General features: G+C 43.0%; 3 protein-coding genes across 3 annotated transcripts; 1 reads left to right on the top strand and 2 right to left on the bottom strand.

The window, feature by feature from the left end:
- Window positions 1-59: 59 nt before the first annotated feature.
- nkx3.3 (NK3 homeobox 3) lies at window positions 60-1,007 on the bottom strand. The gene has a single exon (XM_076077367.1). The coding sequence runs from the start codon at window positions 631-633 to the stop codon at window positions 73-75; it is 561 nt and encodes a 186-aa protein (XP_075933482.1). The 5' UTR covers window positions 634-1,007; the 3' UTR covers window positions 60-72.
- Window positions 1,008-5,035: 4,028 nt separating this feature from the next.
- nkx2.3 (NK2 homeobox 3) lies at window positions 5,036-7,153 on the bottom strand. Its single transcript, XM_076077351.1, has 2 exons — window positions 6,763-7,153; window positions 5,036-5,682 (listed from the first exon to the last, which is right to left on the bottom strand). Exons 1-2 carry the CDS (start codon window positions 7,151-7,153, stop codon window positions 5,036-5,038), a joined length of 1,038 nt encoding a protein of 345 aa, XP_075933466.1.
- Window positions 7,154-15,993: 8,840 nt separating this feature from the next.
- On the top strand, window positions 15,994-20,664 carry got1 (glutamic-oxaloacetic transaminase 1, soluble). Its single transcript, XM_076077125.1, has 9 exons — window positions 15,994-16,102; window positions 17,584-17,765; window positions 17,851-17,974; window positions 18,288-18,400; window positions 18,498-18,602; window positions 18,774-18,924; window positions 19,255-19,420; window positions 19,534-19,676; window positions 20,525-20,664. Exons 1-9 carry the CDS (start codon window positions 15,994-15,996, stop codon window positions 20,662-20,664), a joined length of 1,233 nt encoding a protein of 410 aa, XP_075933240.1.

Raw genomic sequence — 20,664 nt, 5'->3', positions numbered from 1 at the left:
ACCAGACAGGTTAATCCATTGAGTGTACAAAAAGCTGCCAACACCTTGAGTTGGGAGAGACACTTGTCCAAGTCATGTGAGCATCCCTCCACAGGACATGCTGTTCATGCTCCAGGGCTGGCAGTAGTAGTGCAGGTAGGGGTGGTACTGGTAGGCCTGGTGGTACAGCGGCACAGTCATTGGGATGTGTACTCCATTGGCCTGCTGGTACTGCTTGAGGTTGTCCCTCACCAGCACTTTTACTGCGACTGTCTTTGGTGAGCCATACGCCACCAGCTCGGCCGCCGTCTGGCGCCGTTTGGTTTTATACCTCCGGTTCTGAAACCAGATTTTCACCTGGGTCTCTGTGAGTTTCAGAGCTTCCGCCAGATCGGCTCGTTCAGGACCCGAGAGATACCGCTGCACGTTGAACCGGCGCTCGAGCTCGTAGACCTGTGCGTGAGAGAAGGCCGCCCTGGAGCGCTTCTTCGTTGAGGGCCTGCACCGCTGCTCATCGGACGAACAGCTGACCGTCTCACCGCTGTGGTGACATCCCTCCTCCTCCGCCTCCTCCTCCTCTTTTTGCTGTTTATCCCGCTCCGCAGTGTGTGGCTGCTGGTCTGCAGCGCCTAGGAAAGACAAAGGAGATGACATCAGTGTGCTTTTTTTTTTTCTGTCAAGGTGGTCCAAAGCATAACGCCGTATGATACCGGCGGAGAGGTCACTTCAACAAGGTGCTGATGTTGGCCAAAATGAGGCTTTACTCTCTCGCTTAACTCTTTCACGCCGTCAGAAAATCTGCAAATATAATAAAATAAATATGGCTTTTAGATGAAACATTTTTTACGAACAAAATCCTCAGATACAACCTTTTGGTGCCATGCTTCTGTTTTAATCCCGACAAGGTAAACACAGTTCAGCTATTAAATTGCATACAATATGGTTCTCTTTGCATCTATTCAAAGACATCATTTTTTGGGGAAAGGTGAATGCATGTAACCACTGTAAATACTGCTGAAAACAACCCGTCATGCAATTTATCAAACCCATATTGTATCTCAAAAAGATGGCGAGACGAATTCATCCTGTTTCCAAAGCAGGATTGTATTTCTTTTTTTTTCTTCCTGAATTTCGGGACTTTATCATTCTAATCTAAATGGAAAGAAACGAAATTCTCAATTTATTGTCATATTTGTTGCAGTCTTTACAATCCCTCACTGCCGATTGGAATAAAACTGCTCACCTCTGAGCTCAGTCTCCTTTCCTGCGGCCTCCTCTCTGTGGGTATCAGATCGGAGGTTTCCAACAGACAGACTGAGATCAGCAGGAAGTCTCTCCGGGTGGATGCGGTTCTCATCCGCGTTTTGATGAGACAGATTGGGGACTCTGGTAGCGTGCCCGCTGCAGATGTTGCGCTTTGGTGCGCAGAGCTCTTCTGTAAACCTGGTTCCGAGCTTCTCTCTGGCATCACGTCCTGTGAGGATGTCTTTGATGGAGAAGGACGAAAAACTTAATGTCATGATTAAAATAAGCGCACGGATATTTCCTCACGCTCGCGTGTGAGTTGTTTGGAGGCATCAAGAGATCAGCCACATGAAAGCAGAAGTCCTTACTGATTCGATCTTTTCTCCGCTCGCTTTAGTTGCTCTAATTTGATTGTGGTGATCTAAGTCCGGTCTGCTGAACAGCCTTCACCAGGAGCTGTCAAGTCTTTTACAATATTCTCAGCAGCAGCGTCAGTTAACCTTCGATAGGCTGTTTTCTCTGCCTGGTCCCTCCTCCGCACCGCCCAGATCCATGCTGGCGCTATATTGAGGACAACGGACACTCATTTTGCAGACGATGTATTTCACTTTTGTGACGTGTGATTTTTATTAGTTTATTGCGTTACAAACGCAAGGAATAAAACAAGCTCCATTGCTCCATATGGCTAAATGTGCCAGATCCTGTTTAAAAGGAGATTATTGGACACTTGCTCATTTCAATCACTTTGAATATTGAACACGAGTTAGACACTCAGAGCGGATATTATCAACTTTTTTTTACAAATTAGGTCTGTTTAAGCCACTGTTAGTTTAAAAAAATATATTTACATGTAAACTTTACTAAGAAAATCTGGTGCGTAAAGTTCGCTAAGCATGCGTAAAATGCAGCAAAGGCTTTCGCATGTGGGAAAGCTTCCACAATACAGCAGCCATATATGAACTTTAATTTTAGCTTCCACTCAATACTACTGTACTCTGACAAGTCCATTGTAATTTAAAATGGCTAAATTTGCTTCAATCCATAATTGTTCTATATGCACACACTTGTGAATATTTTAAATCAAACAGCTGTGACGTTTTAAATTTACCAGTCTGATATTTTGGAGACCAAGATGTTTATAAAGTGTGTGAACAAAAAGCAAGACAGACATTTCACTGAATATCTGATTTGCCATAAAGAGATGACGCCCTGCCTTGTCGCTCAAACAGGTGAGTAGCGCCGCCATGTGGTCACAATGCATCTATTTACAACATGGAGAGGCTTCGAAAAAGAAAAGATGCCAACAAAAGGCATTACGCCCCCCCCCTCTCTCTCTCTCTCTCTCTCCCACGTACACGTGCGCGCACGCGTTGCACAATCAGCAGACCTACTCTTCATCGAGGAGACGCGATGACAGATCCAGTGATCTGCCTCCTCCGTGTTGTTTTGTTTTCTTCCTCTGATTAAACAGAGAAATCTTTCAGTTTTTTGGCCACAGAGCGCAAATTGGCATCAGAGTGTCACAACATGTCCGGATAGGAAACCTCTGGTTCGTTCAGCCCATGAGTCATCCCCACATTTTCAAAATGTTACGTTTTAATTCAGCAAAGCATGTTAGAATTTAACTCTTTACTTCGTAACATTCTTGCTGTAATAAATGGTGTGACAGTTGATTTTAAGCCATTTATTCACTAACGCATACCAAGCAAAAGTCCTGCCTGTGTCCGAATGCACTCATATCTTCAGCCTCCGTATGTATACGTATATGTATATATGTGTATACGTATATGTACAATATATATGTGTATATATGTGTATACATATATGTATATATGTATGTGTATATATATATATGTATCAGTATGTGTGTATAAGTATATCACACACACATATATTTATATGTTACTCACATGGCTTCCACATCCAAGCCAATTTTATTAGTGCGAAACCACTGTTGTCTTTGAGGTTTTTACAATCTGTACAACACCAGCATCCAAGTGTATTTAAAATGTTACCAGACGCTTCGTGAAATGGTATTTTTGAATTAATGAATGTAATAATAGCCGAGGAGAGCCTTTACTTCGGCGTCTCCACGCACTTTTCCTTCTCCATATTTGGGCCCTGCTTCCTTTGTGAGCCCCTTGAGTGGTTGCCATTGGAGACTTTGTTTTGGGGAAACTCCTCGCCTAGCGCTGCGATGATCCGAGCTGCTATCTTTGGAAGCACAAGATAGCAATCGCAGCGCCTGTCAGAGCAGCCATGGCCAGGCCGCGTCCTCAGGCATCGCCGTCCTGTCGCCAGCTCTATTTACACGAGTGACTCTGCAGCACTTAGAGCTGACACCAGGTATGTCCTACCGGCAGTGCAGTAGCCAGGGGAAGTGGCCAGTGAGGCTATCAGAGGAGACAAACACTCTGTTTACGTTGCCATTCATCTCCATTAATAGTGTCTGCGTATTCGACCATGCTAGGAGGTAAAGGTGTTTGCTTAAGTCCATCTCCGATTGACGGCGTGTGTGTGTCCTCGAGTGTAAGTGAGTGAAAATGTGGGTCATTTGTATTGTAGTATACCAATTATAAACGTACCGATGCTATATCATTAAAACATAATTATTATTTGTAATATGCATTAAAAGTCATATTTTGAATGTAAATATACATTTTGGACTTATTTCATGTCATGCCTCAAGGAGATTCTTTTTTTATCAACAATATTTATCATCCGAAGTTCTGTGAGTTTATTCGCTCTGTGGGTTCCCGAGGATGTTGGCTGTCTGGTTAATGTCCATCTCTGAATCCTGACCGGACATTAGCTCGCCTCTAAATTCTCTGTTTCTGGTTCTTGTCTCAGACCAAAGTCTAACACAAGCGTTCTCACAGGAAAAAAATGTTTGAGAAACGATTTTAGACGATGAGAAACTACGCAGAAAAGTTCAACTCAACATGAATTTAATTGAGTTTCCCATCCTGATCGATATGAATTTTGAAATGAAGTAGCACCTGATTTAAAGCAAAATCAGAAACGCACTATACGAGGCATAGAAGCGTACATTTCTACATACATGTATAGGCTATACTCAGTCGTTCCAAACACACACACATAGCCTACACATGCACACACACAAAGTACAGAACAACAGTCACGTGTGTCATTATGTTTGTTGTATCGTTTACTTTCATCATCAGTGAGAATTATCGTCATTGTAACTTGAGGCCGTTTTAATCAGTTAAGCCTGTCGTTCATCTCATTTACTTTTAGAGTAAAACAAAGTCTGCTGGACAAAAATAAATCACATTGCTACAAAGAAAAAAACAACGTAATACTTAATGATATTGCATTATCTCGCCATTGTGGTCCATTTTGTTATTTCTTGCAATTCATTTTAGAGGTTTAATTGAATGTATGGGCCTTTTACGCCAAAATGGATTTATCATGCTATACCCGCATAAACTTGTTTGTATGGAAATGTATAAAAAAAAACGTCGCTTTATTTTTGCCACACATAGGCCACATCGCACAGTCTTTGCTATTTTTGCTATAACATTTAATCCAACAATCACATGTATCCAACAGCAGGTTTACTTTTTCTAAACATTGTGGCTCAGAGAAAAATGCTGCATATGGTTTGTATCTCAGTCAATGGGTTCCTCGTAGGCCTGCCTTCAGTTACAGCCAACTGGCCTATATTTCTTGTGTTTCAGAGTTTTGAATTGTGCTTTTGCTGCATTAGTTGATCAGGTTTACATGCTTGAGTTCATTCAGCCATCCCAGAGAAGTCTCTCCCGGCTCTTAATGTGCGTAAAGACTTGCGCTACCATGCCCGGATGCCCTGCAGAGTTCCCTGGCAGGGTGTGACGAGTGCTCCTTGGGGCGCCTGGCTTTGCGTCTGTGCGCCGAGGTTTCCCAAATTCATGTTCATAAAAGCATTAGCAGGAGTGTTGTTGGGCGGCAGAGCAGGTAAACTAGAATACGTACAAGAGTAAGTGTTAGTATACACCGAGTTGTTGTAGCTGTAGGCTGGATAGCCATTGTAGCTGTACGGGTTCGGAGCTCCCACTGTGTAAGAAGCGTTATAGTTCTGAGATCCAGTCAGACAAGGCCGCCCGTCCCGGACCAGCACCGGCACAGCCACCCTCCTGGGCGGCGGTGGGTGGTGGTGGTGGTGGTGATGGTGATGACCTGCCATCTCCAGACTCTTGTCCTGCCGCTGCCTCTTGCATTTGTACCTCCTGTTCTGAAACCAGATCTTGACCTGCGTGGAGGTGAGTTTCAGCGAGCTGGCCAAGTGCTCTCTCTCCGGGGCGGACAGGTAACGCTGCTGCTTGAAACGCCGCTCCAGCTCAAACACCTGAGCCTGGGAGAAGAGGACGCGGGGTTTCCTTCTGGTCCTCTGCTGCTTGGTGGCGGGCTTCTCTGAGTCTGGGTCCTCACTCTCACCCAGCAGCGGACCGCAGCTCTCTGCGTGGGGGAGAAACGTTTAAATGTCAATCAGAGCTTAACAAGACGAGTTAATTAACCATGTATCGATATTATTATCCAACTCTCTATGATTTCTCAATCTAATCACACTGATATCTACATATATTAATTCATTAAAAAAATAAAAACTTTCTTAAAATGTAAATTTGTGGATTTTGAAAAGATATGACCTAGAATTTGCATTATTTCCTCACAATATTGATCTTAGAATATTAATTTAAATATTAATTTAGAAAAATAGTAACGTGTAGGCCTACATGGATTGGAAATTTCTTTACCAGTCTTTTTGTAAGTTGGCCTTTTCACTTGGAAATAAATAAAAACGTAACTTCAAAGAAGGACCTAAATGAAAGAGTGAAAATAATATCTCAATTAATTCGTGAACATATACCAATATTTAGATCTTGGAAATTAAAATGGAAGGTACATACATTTTATTGTAAGATTTCTGCCGATTTATGTGACGGTTAAATGCACATTAATTAGGCAACATCTAGAATTTGTTGTTTATGGGTTTATTTGTTTAGAATACTAATCACTTCAGATGCAAACAACATTTAAATGGCCTCAAGCTTTATGCACATGCGACTAAGTAATCTGCAGCAAATGAGTAGCATGGAACAATTGGCGTCCATCGTGCAATGTTTCTAAAGGCCTATTCTGTATTAGCTATATTTACAAAAAAATAAGCAATTAAATGCAATACATTTTTTTAATTTAAATACAATTTTATATTATTAGTAAATCTCATTCCAGCTTCGCAGCTGATCATGTATTCACTCATTTGGTGAATTTTGCGATCATTTTTACGTCATTTTTACAGTAATCAACAAATGATAACTTGTCAGTTCGCGGTAGTTATTTCTCCAGATATATATTACAGCCGGTTTAGAAAATTAGATCTTGGCCTTATGTTTTTTTTCGCAAGATAGGCAAATATTTCTGCTAATGAACGTATGAATCTCCTCTGTCATTTCTGTCCGTGCTAATATTTATACAATTACTTATAACAACGAAAGGTGTCCTCGCTCAGTTTTGGATCAACATCATTGTACTCACTGCTATCTTGCTCCTCCTGCTCGGTCTCCAGCCGGAGGTCTGCAGAGTGGTTCTGCGCCGGGTTGCCGAACATCTCCCCCGGCAGACCGGACTCTGCCAGCCGGTCCTGAGCCGCGAGCGTGTTGAGGTACGACATCCTCTCCTCGCCCTCCGAGAGACCGGAGCTAAGGGGACTTGGACTATCCCTTCCGGCCAACATGCAGGAGGGCGGCGAGTGAGAGCGGAACGGCTTATTTGGGAACGCTCCCGGCTGTGACAGCGCACCGGAGAGACCGAAGCAGGAGATAAACTGGAGCTGGTGCTGCTGAGATTGTTGCTGCAACTCTAACTTCAGAATGTCCTTCACGGAGAAAGGCGTGGTGGAAGAAGTTATGAGCGGGCTGGGGAGCATTATTACCACCAACAGAGAGATGATGGATAACCGATAGTCAACAGGCCCAAAATTGGACCAATTTGTCTCCGAACGGCGCGTAAAAGAAGCAAATACCCCGTGCGTAGGCGTGAAGAATGGCCGCGCACTGCTTGTTTTTCATGCAGACGGAGGAAGACTGGTTTTCTTTCAGCTGTGACATCCCTCTCCTCTGGCTGTGTGTGTCTATGACTGGAGGGCTGAGAGAGAAAGAGAGAGGTCGATCCTCTTTGGTTGGCTGAATTCAGTTATCTCGAGAAAGAGCTGGGTCAGCCAAGATGCTGTCCTCTCCCTTTCAGTGACGTCCTGAAGCGGGGGAGGGACCGATAGTCAGCCTCTCTCTCTGTCGGTGTGTGTGTGTGTTTGTGTGTGTAATAATATCACTATCGATTCCCCACTATCGATTCCCCTCTCAGACATACTTTTTTTTTCCTCAGCAGAAAACACAAAAAACGAAAAGGCAGCACAAAAGCCTTTTTAATTGTGTGTCATTTTAACGTTTAAACGGCAAAGTCCCTTTGGTAAGTGTAGCCTAATTGTTTGAGTTTATCCGGTAAACTCGAGTATCATTTATGTATCCCCTTGTCTCTGTTGAATGGTCCCACGACATCACAGTTCTTCCCATCATCACTACGGCGCTTTTAAGATTAGGCATATCTTCGTTTCCTGTCTCGGCAATCCACGGATAAGATAATGTACCGCAACTGTGGGAAATGAGATAAAATTGGCAGCCGAAGGAGACATGAAGGAAATAAATGGTGCTTCATTTATTTCGCCTTAATTTTAGAAAGTTGTAGGGTTCTTTTCCACTAACATTTGGCCACGATGCTTTCCCTTGACCTTAGGTCAGTATTTCTGGTAACAAGTCATGGGTAAAACATTTATTGAGACATTGTCCTCAATTGATTTTATTAATTTCATGTGCGGCAACAAGTAAAGGTTGCCAAACAGCAAAAGGTTTTATTATTCAACATATTGTTTAAAAATGTCTTTGAATAGGATAATAATAACAATAATCATAATACTAATAATAACAACAATAGTGTCACCTGCTTTAAAAAGTTATACGTTTAGTTTAAAACCATGTTCTTTAATTTGGGCGTGCGACTCGAGTCACGGATTCATGTGAGCAGACTCACAGTATTCACAACACGTTTTGTCGTATTTAATAAATCATTAATAGATCAAGAAAATATGTGAAATTTCTCTTTACGAGTTGTACCTGTGTGTCAAAGGGGAAACGCGCTGTAACGGGACACCTCTCTGCTGGTCGCCTATCTGTGGCCAAGTGCAGGCGCCAGGCTGTGAAGGCCCATTGCTCCTAAACCGTGTGGAAAGAAAAGGAGGGCAGGCCGACATAATCTCATCCGCTCACCATCAACAAGGCGCTGTTTAGATTAGGGCAGCTTCTTCCCCTCTTCTGGAGATCTATGTCTTTTAAAACGCTCCGTTTAAGTGGAGAAGCAGGGTGAAGGCATTTGGTCTGTGGAGAAATTAGGCGTGAGTGTACACAAGGTTTTAGCTCGGGCCTGCTCCAAATACCCTCCCGCTAAAAGAAAAAGAGAGAAAGGAAGATTTTTGGATGGTCAGTTGAGCTAGCGCCCCATACTTGAGTTGAAGTTATAGTATTTGTGAATATTCACTTGTAAAGACGCTGACCATTCTCACAACGTCGAAGGGGATTTCTGCGCGTTTTACGAGGAATTTGCGAGGATTTAAGTGGAATGTATTGGCTCGTAAAATATTTAAAAAGGCTGTAAATCTGTTCAATTTGTTTCCCAAATATTTACCCAGTCCTGTTTATTGGGTGCAGTGATTCAAAGAGACAACAGACCAAACACAGGAGTCAGTGTCCGTTGCACAGAGACGAGACAAAAATAGACTTTAGGTGCACATAATTCAAAGACTGAGATGGTTTAATAGGAAGGAGAACGTGTCTTAAAACTATTAAGAGACCAATAACATTAAAAAAAAGTCTCTGCAGCCTTATTCATGTCAAATCAAAGCGTCACGGGTCAGAGACGCCTGACGCTGAGCCTAATGGATTCAATTAGCGTTTCATTTCAACCCTAAACATGCACGCACGCGCGCGCACGCGCACGCAGCCTCGCGAGTCCTCAACTGACCATCATCATCATCAGTGGTCTTCGCGTGCCACCGGCAGCCCGAAAGTGGCCAAGCAGAGAAGCGTGTTTACTGAGCGGAAGAGTCTGTTTCCTGCCTGTAACAAAACCCAGACTCTCAGAGAGTGTCGAGGAGCTGCTCGGGTGCTGAATGCGACCCTCCAATACATCATCTTCATTTCAGAAATCATCGTGATAAGCTGGGCAAGGCCAGGCCCACAGCAGAGGTCAGCCCGGATGTACTGCAGAGCAACGGACACATTTGTTGGACTCAAAACAAAAGAGAAAAATAAACCCTAAATCAAATAAAATCTAAATTCCACGTCTGTAGCAGGCTCGTTTCAATCATTCCTTCACAATTCACTTTCTGGTGGGTTCTTTAAAGTCGATGGCTTGCCAGGCAATGCTGAACATGTTTCGTCTTGTTGCCCCACTCATCTCTCCATATCACTGGCAGGCTAACCTGTTGAAGCAGTGTCTTCTCTGCAGAGTGGCAGGTGTATAGTCTTATCAGTGGTTGCAGGCCCGCAACACCGGTGCACGTGGCGATGTAGGGTTGAATGTTCTCCAAAGACCGCAGATCCTTGAGCACAGAATGGGAGTTTGATGACTCGGTAATGACTGCAATCATCTTTCCCCTGTGGTCTCTGCTTCTGTAAAGCCGAGAGGCGATTGGTATCTGATGGTTTTAGCGCGGTGGTAACTCTGCTTCAGGAAAGCATCAACACCTCCAGTGTCTGTGGGTGCACTGTACAGGCCTTGTGTAGTGTGTGTTTGTGTGTGCGTGTAAGAAGATGTGTGTTATGGCTTGACAGAGCTTTGCAGAGGAGCACTTAACATCTTTCTACAAAGGAGCTATGGTTGTTTACAGCTGTCACTATAGCAGCCTGGATGTGTGAGGCGGAACTGAAGTATGACTATCCATTTGTCTTACAGTAAGCCAATAACAAGAATTGATTCGTACATTTGGAAAGTAGATTAGCTCAAGTGCGTCCGCAAGATCTGTCTTGCATGTTGCGCTTGAAGGGGTGATCTAATAGGGTGTGATAGCTTTTTTTTTCCCCAGCATTTTGCATTAGGAGAGCATGTTGCAGTATATGGAAGGCATGAAGCCACAAACATTAGAGGACCGTGACAATGTAGAAGAAAGCAAAATTACATGCAGAGTTTACGTGCCTCATAATGCCTCGTCTTTATCATTTTATTTCATGGTCATCTGTAAGAATGGCAAAGGACCAAACTGTTGTGTGTCAGCAATGGCTCAGCTCTCCTGGGCTCCGGAAGGTGAGTCTTATCAGCAGCACATGTGATGGTGTCAGTAGCCAGGACCCAGACTGTGCTATTGTGCCCCTGCCTGGGTCCGTGTGACGGATGACAGCGCCTTCTCTCTGGAGGAAATGAGGAGGCCAGAGGCGAGCCTGGGGCCAGATTTTTAGCAAAACCCTGTTCTCGCCCACTTACCTTCGGCTCCGAAAGTGCCAAATATTCCACAAATTGCGGCCCGGGGGCTAAGGTGCTATAGCTGACTTGCATGTTACAACAGTCCTTCGGGGCTCATTGTGTTAACCAGGTTAGGAAAAAAAGATTCCCTAATTAGATTGTTTGTTTGAAAGACTGTGAGAGGGTGATGTGTTTGAGAACCGAAGTCCTGTTCTGTGTGTCACAGGTCTAACTTGGAGACCATGAAAGGAGGAAGTGAGGTCAGGCCAGTCTGGGTCCCCTGCCCTTTGCCCTCCCCTGGGTCTCGTAAATTAGCCTGCTCTAATTCTCTCCCAGACGGCCTTGCCCCAGCAGGTGTGTGTTTGTATATATGAGCGCTAACAGGGGGATGTGAGTGCTGTAATGTCTGTGATCTACGGTGTTGGGAATGGAGGAAACATGCAACCTAAATATGCTTATCCTCTCTGCTTTCACACAGGCCATGTAGATAAAGACACTGCAGGGAGGCGGGGTTAACTCACTAGGATACGTGAGCCTTGAATGTTCCCTTTAGCTGCTTGTGTGCTCTGTCCTACTTGGCATTGGAAAATATATCCAAAATATCAAAAGGTTGAATCAAGTTCAGCTTTCACTTCTCTGATTAGCTCAGGCAGTAACGGCTCTCTTGGGAAAGGCAATGTTGCCATTGAATAAAAGCATGCGTGCATTTTTGCTTCAAATGGTAAACATCCTCGAATAAAAATGCTACTGTCTCTGCAACCATGGGGGTATCTTTATCAAAGTGACAGTTTGTTTTGGCAAAGCTCAGACTACTTATGAATAAAGTTCAATTTTGTAAATAATTACTGCATAAAACAACAAGCGATGCAGTGTCGTTCTCTGCGAATGGGAGAATTAAATCCCCGATGACGATCTCCCCATGCGGATTAATAAAATATCACATCTTTAGAGGTCATTATAGACATAGTCAGGTTTTTTTTTCGTCACCTATCAGTTTTGTGGATTTATGCAGACAGAAAATAAGCACTGAGGGAAAAAAAATGAAGACATGAGTCTTCCACTTCCTGTCTTTGTTTCTTTGCATGCATATTTGTGTAAAGCTCAGAGCCTGAGTTTGCCAAAAGACAACATCAATCAATTAGAATAGCACACTGTAGACCTTGTGTTTGCGGTTCCACCCAGCATTATGGGGTAAAGGCCATATCAGTGACAAGAATATTAGCAGGCCTTTGTAGACATTATCACACTCCTCAAACATGATGATCAAAGTAAAATCTTAAATCAAATATAAACAGTTTGTTTGAACTTTGTTTAAAAAGTTTTTACATGAATAAATGATTATTATTATTTAAAGGAACGACATTTTGGGAAATATGGCGAGTGTTAGATGAGAAGATTGATATTCTCGTGTTTGTATAATACATATAAGGCTACCTGAACATGCCAGTATTAGGAAATGGTATCAATCTTCTCTTCCAACTCAAGGCAAGAAGGTTGAACTATTCCTTTATTCTGTGTGAGCAGCACATGTAGTGACATTGTCAGGATTTCTCTCAGAAGACCATCTCAGACAGTGTATGGCCTTTTTCCTCAGGGAGTCTAAACAAAAATGAAACCGCTATACTTATTCCTTCTTGTTCTTTTCATTGGAAACAATGTGGTTGCGACTGTGACGTAGTTGCACTTGTGAAAAGTAAATAGCCAAAGGGTCTCCTGCTGCTGGGATCTTTGAGAATTTGCACTTTACAGCGCCATTATTGTATTATTTGGAAAATGTTTTTAAAATTTGATGAGAATACACTAATCCAATGTACATTCCTGTCACTCAGGTGCACTCGTCTCTTGTCAGATTTACAAAGAAAGCAGTGTAAACGTCTGCATGCACGAGGAAAAAGAAAGCACAGTTTATGTCACGATATCAAATAAGGCACACAAAGCCACGTGCACACAAAATACACTAGTCGGAATGTAGTCGGACGCACAGAGCACTGATGTCTGTTATTGCATGCATGCTCCATCAGTCATTGGACTACACAGGGAGCAACAGGGAGGTCCTGTGCTCCTTGTTGTTGCTGTGTCTAGTCTCTTGTTAGAGAATTGATGACACTGTCTTTGGAAAACAAACAAGGCGGGGAGCTAAAAAGGTGGTCACTCACCACAGCTCTCTGACCCAGAAACACAGAGGCCACCGCAACATGCGAGCAGCGCTGCAGCGCCCCCCTTGGAATGTGCTGCAGTGTGTGTGTGTGTGTGTGTGTGCACACGCTCCTGCTTGTGTTTCAGTGATACCATAGCTGGAATGCGTCTGTCTTGTGCCTGAATGTGTGCCTTTGTGTGTTTTAGTGTCGGTGTCCCACAGCAACAATAACCTGCGTGCAAAATGAAAACACTGTGATAAAAGGAACCTTGTTGGCACCTTTTTTTTTTTTTTGTGTGTGTCTGTCATATTTGCATTTCATTGCTAGATGCCAAAATAAATGTTCCACATCTCAATGTCAAATGCAGAGAAGGGGCCTGTAAATGTTTGGCTGACTAACTCATTGATGTGGATGTGACATGCTCCCCCTGTGGGCACTGTCTTGCCAGAGGCTGCTCCTGTCACTCCGTGCTCTGACTCACACTTCACATCACAGTCCAGACCGTGGTCCCGGGGCCTCCCCGGTACGAACACACCTAACCCTGCACTGGGCCCCCGAGCCTTGTTCTGGGAGCTCAAATCCCATAATTGCAGGCCTGACAGTGATAGCTAACATACGAGACACCCTCACCTGGTCGGAAAGAATGAAAACATCTACTGTCAAAGTGAAGCGAGTAGATGAGTGGGGGTGCTACCAGGTATGGGGAAAGTGAGTAACATCTGGGACAAACAGGAGGGGGAAATAGTAGCTCAGTGTTCTGTGATAACTGGTGTTAGGATTAATTAAACTACTTTTCTACAGTGTACTCGAAAATAAGCCATTATTAAGGACAATCTTTGGGTTACATTGTGAAAATACATCTGGCCAGTGTATATCCTATAAAAGCATTACTTTTTTGTTAGCTTGCTTTAATTTATCGGGAAGATAACTACATTTATTTAATAAAGCCTCAGAGTATCAGGATCACGATCAGTTTATTAACAACAGCAGAATTACAAGCCAAATAGATTTTTCACAACTTAAAAATTATTCCCAATTTATAGTGTCTTACTGAGCTATAAAGCACTGATTTGTAAGAAAGTACAAAAGTGCATGACGCTTTGTAAAAGCGTCATGCACCGAAAGTTACCCAGTTTTGAGACACAAACTAAAACAAACGATCAATTACATAATGACAGTAAAATAATAAATATTATACACCTCCATGTATGGTAAATAAAGTCAAACAGTGTTGAAGCAAATTTGAACAAAACACATCTTCTTAAACATCGCAGCTATAAACATAACTAAGCTACATCTGAGGCACCAATTGTGCATTTAGTGCCATATTACACTAGTAGTGGGCAGCAATTAATTAAGGATTTATCAGCCATTGATGTAGCCAAAGCAGTACTCCTTTTATGCCCATTTGGGAGCGATGCAAGAAGATGTAAACAAAACAATGTCATATTATCTCTTGTAACAGCACAAACATTTTCTTATTTACACATCCAGCATACACGGAACAACACAAGCTCTAATCTTCTGCTGTCTGCTCACCTCTGATGACTGCTAGTCCAATGTTTTCTCTCTTTTTTTGCTCTGCTGATCTCCACAAACTACTGAGAAAAACACATATGCCTCTTTAGCAACTACATGCTCAACCGTGTTCACTGGCTAGTCGCAACTGTAACTTTGTCTTCACATTGAGACTCTCGGGCCACACAACAATGAGCTGAAAGACGCCGAAACACAGCTGATGTGAACTGCAGAGTTGATGATAATTCTCAGTGCATTTGTCCCTTTGAGTGACCTGTTTCACATTACAAGTAACATTTGACCCATTGTTAGTATAGGCCTATGAATATTGATTTGTTCAGCTACACAAACTTGGTTGGACCATACAACAGCCTATTTATTGACAGTGTAAGAGCGAGCATTGTATCAAAAGTAAAATTACTTGCAAAACAGAATAAATCTACCGAGTGTGATATTACTCTAGTGGCTTATTATTACTAAATTATTAACACGTAAGCAGCATTTTAATGTTGAAGCTGGTGGAAGTGGAGCTAATTTTACTACGTAGTGTTGGGTTCAGTAGACTGTGTCAGTTTATAACAGTGCATCAATGCATGCTATATTTTAATATCCCTTATTAGGACATGGTACTGTCTTACTGTGTTGCACCGTCACTGGAGTTTAACTACACGAACGAGGTCAAACAATGCACCAGCCCCCACTTTACCAGGCAGGAATATTAAAAGACTGCACTGAGGCCTCAAAATGGGCTGAGTGCGGCCTCCAGTATAGCCAAGACACTTTTCAACAGAGTCCTGATCCTGGGAGAGCAGAGAGCGGGAGTGGCCCTCATTTATCAACCACTTCAGCTCCTGCAGACGGCTGTGGGGAGAGCACTGTGGGGAGAGCACTGTGGAGCCGGCGTGTTTACACCATAGCTCAGCCGAGGCCCTCAGGACGGAACAGATGAAAATGCTTGCACATACTCATTTACACATCCTTACATGCACTTACTCACTGCGTGTCGAGCCCAAGCGTAATAGCTGTCCCTTCAGTTAGGGTTCCAATAGACATCTATAATTTGATGTACGACCTTTGCTTTCTGCAACAGGGCTGGCACAGTCGAGCAGATATCTTTTTCGTGACTCATTTGATCTCGATATGTTTTATTTTACCTATAAAATAGAACACATTACTGTACAGGGAAAAAAACAAACCCTCATGCCATCAGTAGTTGAGGTTGTGGTCAGCTCAATCAATGAGGCTGTTGCACCACCTTGTGGCAATGTTATATGATTGCAGTGAGATCCTGAACCACCCACTTTCAACCTTAGACGTTTGATGTGATATGTGTCAGTCATGGTACAGCGGTAATCATTGGTCAACGGCACCCGAGCGTGTGTTTTCTTGAACTTTGACTTGGCCGGGAGCAGTGCTGGGATTGGCTTGGCAGATACATGTAGATTTCTATTGGTAAATCCTCTCACGCCCACTTCCCCTCCCACTGAAGCCAAGTTGAAGGTGAAAGCCCTCTTATCATCCTAATGCTTTGCTCCCGTCAGCTGTCCCGGTGAGAGCTTGTTGCTTGTTGTCGCCACAATTTTCACTAAAATACACAACAACTATGCCGGTGTTTTGTGAGGTCCCACTAGCAGCCCCTGTAGCTGTCTTCAAGCTGTCGCAGGATTTCAATAACGACCAATTTCCCAACAAGGTGAACCTCGGAGTGGGAGGTAAGTTGTCCCAAAACGATTCTGTGAACTGTATCGGAAATTCTAATGTCTTCCATGTCCATGTTTTTATGAGGGTTGCCAGGAAATTTGATAGCAGATGACAAACTATGCCCCCCCCATACAGTATTTAGACACCTAATGATGCCACCATACACCAACACATGTTTTTATTTCTCTGACAGCATAGACGTATGGACGTGGTGGCTGTCTGTCAATTCAGTCTTTCGTCACAGAATCTGACGGGTCACGGATGTCGACATAGCTGTTGACAACGTGTTCTTGTTATGTAATAGTGTGGCACAAAGAGTGGACTCATCTCTGTCCCTGTCCTCTCTGGTTTCCTCACTTTCTCCCCCCTGCTGCAGCTCTGCACAAAACCCTCTCACTCTGTGGACTAAGGACTCGATTGGATTACTGTTCCCTCGTGCAGCAGCAACAAAAAACAAGCCAGTTGCAGGAGTTCTTTGGCTTTAGTGCTGCGTTAGTACTGCGTCTCTCCTAAAGCAAGCAAATGGCACATTTCACTCCCCAGTAGGCTACAACCGTTCTCAGGGTTAATCTTATTAAAGGTAGTAATCCCTGCTGCTTATCATTGCAAAGGAGCAGTGTGACAAACCTTGCTTAGCTCTGTCATGTCAGTGTATTCATGGCACCGCTCAGCATGACGAAGCTGCCCCATGATTAGTACAGGAGGCTGAAGCCTTATAATCCTCTTCTCTCTGCAGGACACACAGTGCTGCAGATGATCAGCGGCTGCTAGGCAGCTGGGAAATGTAGGCAACACAATGTTTAACACATAAAAAGTCATGAGTAGGCCTGAAACAAATCGATTGATAGAAAATACATCAGCAACTATTTTGACAATGCACTAGCCTCATCGCTTCAGTGATTGTTCAAGACATGATAACAAAAGTATCAATTGCCAGCTTCTTAGTGGGAAGGATTTGCTGCTTTTCTTATCTCACTCGATTAACTGAATATCTTTGAGTTTTTGAAGACGTCACATGGGGCTTCAGAAACTTGTGATTTACATGTTTCACTATTTGTCCTATTATTCCCACTATTTCTTTCACTAAATGTCCTAAAGCAAAAGATCATGCACTTAATGCCAGTCGAGAAAAAAAAACTCCCCGTAGATGATAATAAGCCTGAAACTTACTGAGTGAGTTGCAAAGCAAGTTGATGGTCTCTGTTCTGAAGATAAAAAGGCTGTTGTATACTTTAGTCCTTATCAGGTGGTGACCTGGAGTTCAGTTGGCTGAAATAGTCAACAGAGAAATGAAAGCGCATGCCTGTTACTCTATCTAAGTGGTCTTTCCAGGGCCAGTGGGACATTTCTGTTATTGTTACCCAGGAAGAGTGTCCTTACCCATCTTAAACTCATACTTATCTAAAATGTAATCACTAAGCAATACAACAAGGCCTCACACTTTCCTCCATTTTATTGTACAATATCAGTTTCGTTAAATTATTCGTTGCAGCCTACCGGACAGATGAGGGCCAGCCATGGGTTTTGCCAGTGGTTAAAAAGGTTGAAAAAATCATTGTGCATGATGACAGCCTAAACCACGAGTACCTGCCCATCCTGGGCCTGCCTGACTTCAGATCCTCGGCTTCTAAGATCGCACTGGGAGATGACAGTCCTGCCATCCAGGAGAACAGGGTATGTGTAGGAAAAAAAAAAATGTTTCCATTTTTAATCTCTTTACATTCAAACCATTTCAACCGTCTGTTTCTGTCACTGCCAGGTGGGGGCTGTCCAATGTCTGGGTGGTACAGGTGCTTTGAAGATGGGCGCAGAATTTCTCTGTCGTTTCTACAATGGAAGCAAAAACACCAAAACACCCATCTATGTGTCCGCACCTACCTGGGGTATGTCCACTCATACGCACAAACCAACAGTGTCGTAGTATAGAGTGGAGATGAACACAGAGATTAGCTCCTCACTCATGGACTTTGACCTGTTTATCCTTTACAGAGACTTTGTATCGTCTCAAGATAGATTATAGACTCAAGATGTGGAGTGTTCCATTTTTTAATTTAGCATTTTATCAGTGATCCTGCTTAAGTATCAGTTCCTATGTGAGACACATTAATAAAACAACCTTTACCTTTGTATTTTGAGGAAATACAAACAATAACGTGAGAATTCTGGTATCAGAGTTTTTCTTACCGTTTGTTTCAGAAAATCACAATGCTGTATTCGCCAATGCCGGCTTTGAGGATGTCCGTCCATACAAGTACTGGGACGCAGAGAAGAGGGGCCTCGATTTAGCTGGTTTCCTTGGAGACCTGGAGGTAAGCATTGTGTGGGACTCGCGTACGACTTCATTTTGGTCATCAGTCATTTTCATTGGGAGTTTACAGTACTTCTTCTACTCTCTGTTTCCCACAGAGTTGTCCAGAGCACTCTGTCTTTGTCCTGCATGCATGTGCCCATAATCCAACTGGCACAGACCCCACACCAGAGCAATGGATGCAGATTGCAGAAATTATGATGGTATTATCCACGTACATGCACACACACATACAAGCCAGCACATGCCTGGCTGTGCTGCTGTCTAAACTATCACCACTAACACAAGTGTCCGTTCAAACAGTCACGTTGTTTTGCACGCTGAATGTTTATCATAGTATGACGATTGTCTATTACTCTTCTCTTCTTTTCTAGAGGAGGAAGCTGTTTGTGTTCTTTGACTCTGCCTATCAGGGATTCGCCTCGGGCAGTCTGGATAAAGATGCCTGGGCGATCCGCTACTTTGTCTCCATGGGCTTTGAAATGTTCTGTGCCCAGTCGTTCTCCAAGAACTTTGGCCTCTACAGTGAGTGACGCCTGGGTGCATTAAGTTGTAGATCACTAGCTTGCAAGAGAGTAGTTAAAGAGTGACATTCTTTGTAGTGTTCCTAATCTTAATGACAGTCCTGAGCGCTTTATATGGCGACATTTAATAGTAGAATAAAGGATAAGCCCCCAATTTAGATTGCTGTAATTTGTCTACACTCGTCTTATTTTTAAAACACGACAAATATGTGTATGACCACCAGCATATAACTAAAAGTTACAGTAAATGTGTCAGTGTTGCCGCCTACAGGTTAAAGAAAGTAATAGCTACAATATTGTTTAATGTTTGACATGTGTTTGTCCTCGTCAGATGAGCGTGTGGGCAACCTGACCATTGTGGCTCATGATGCAGACAACCTGAAGCGAGTTCTGTCCCAGATGGAGAAGATTGTCAGGACCACTTGGTCCAACCCACCGTCTCAGGGAGCTCGCATTGTTGCCATCACTCTCAATTCACCTGAGCTCTTTACTGAATGGTCAGCACAGAATATCCCTATAAAAAGAACACTCAATGTGTACGATATATACAGGCATAAAGATAATGTATATTTTGTAAATGTAGAGTTCTTATCTGTTTCCTTGTCTTAAGGAAGGACAATGTGAAGACCATGGCTGACAGGGTTTTGTTGATGAGGGCTCAGCTGAAAGCGAAGCTTCAAGCTCTGGGGACACCGGGCACCTGGGACCACATCACAGAGCAGATTGGCATGTTCAGCTTCACAGGCCTCAACCGTGAGTACAAACATGTACACAACGCGAACGTTTTCTAATGTTTCTATAACTTTTAGAGATGCCCCGTCCATGTTTTTTTTTGACAGATTGCTGAGCGTCGATGAGCCATTTCGGCTGATACAAATCGTTTTTGTCGTTTTGTTTTGTTATAACTGCTGCTATAATAGGCTCCAGACTTAATTTGTTTTCACCACCGTCCCAAAAAAATCATTTCAACCACTCTGAAGTCAGTGTAAACTGTCAGAAATTCCTTTACTTTGTTTTTGTCATCCATGGTGGTCATTTGCATAAAAACACACAATTAAAATGATTAGGAAATAATAATGTATATTTGTTGATAAATGAATAATAAATAATTTAGTTTCTTCCCAAAAACTACATTGAACAAGATTTAATACATCATGATAACCTTATAAAATGTATCAATGACTAATACTCACTTTTCCTGAATAGAGCCTGAACGCATCATCATAACTGAAAAGAACCTCTGTATGTTAGCTTTTAGTTGTTGCTGGCAACGTTAACAGCCGACTTCAACACAGATTGATTGCTCACAGTGTAGCATTATCAGAGATGTGCGACTAGGAAGCATTAATGACGATATCTTGATCGCTTATTTTTCATTGAATATCGGCCAATAACTAAATAAAACTTTATTTTACACTATGATGGTTGTTTAATTAATCTGCTGTTCACATGCGTGTGGAACTGCGAGGGGGGATCCACATGAATCACAAATCAACTGCAGTCCATTACATTACTGTTTCCCTTTGATACAAACAAATATCGTCACAAATATCGTGATAATCACTGAATAGTTAAATCTAGTTCTGCTCTATTTCCTTCAGCCAAACAAGTGGAGTATATGGTGAAGGAGAGACACATCTACCTAATGGCCAGTGGTCGCATCAACATGTGCGGTTTGACCAGCAAGAACATCGACTACGTGGCTGAGTCCATCCATGAGGCCGTCACCAAGGTCCAGTAG

This window comes from Anarhichas minor, unplaced genomic scaffold (genome assembly GCF_050575085.1).
Source record: "Anarhichas minor isolate MPS153535 unplaced genomic scaffold, ASM5057508v1 ptg000058l, whole genome shotgun sequence".
NCBI classification, from domain to species: Eukaryota; Metazoa; Chordata; class Actinopteri; order Perciformes; family Anarhichadidae; genus Anarhichas; species Anarhichas minor.
Note: the sequence above shows the minus strand (reverse complement) of the source record. Positions and strands in the feature narration are given on the sequence as shown.

Coding starts and splice junctions, on each gene's coding strand:
- nkx3.3 (XM_076077367.1), bottom strand. CDS start 633: ATGTCATCTCCTTTGTCTTTCCTAGGCGCTGCAGACCAGCAGCCACAC.
- nkx2.3 (XM_076077351.1), bottom strand. CDS start 7,153: ATGCTCCCCAGCCCGCTCATAACTTCTTCCACCACGCCTTTCTCCGTG. Junction 5,683..6,762: donor GCAGGAGGAGCAAGATAGCA/GTGAGTACAATG, acceptor TCCCCCACGCAG/AGAGCTGCGGTCCGCTGCTG.
- got1 (XM_076077125.1), top strand. CDS start 15,994: ATGCCGGTGTTTTGTGAGGTCCCACTAGCAGCCCCTGTAGCTGTCTTC. Junction 17,766..17,850: donor CTGCCATCCAGGAGAACAGG/GTATGTGTAGGA, acceptor TGTCACTGCCAG/GTGGGGGCTGTCCAATGTCT. Junction 19,421..19,533: donor CCTGAGCTCTTTACTGAATG/GTCAGCACAGAA, acceptor CCTTGTCTTAAG/GAAGGACAATGTGAAGACCA.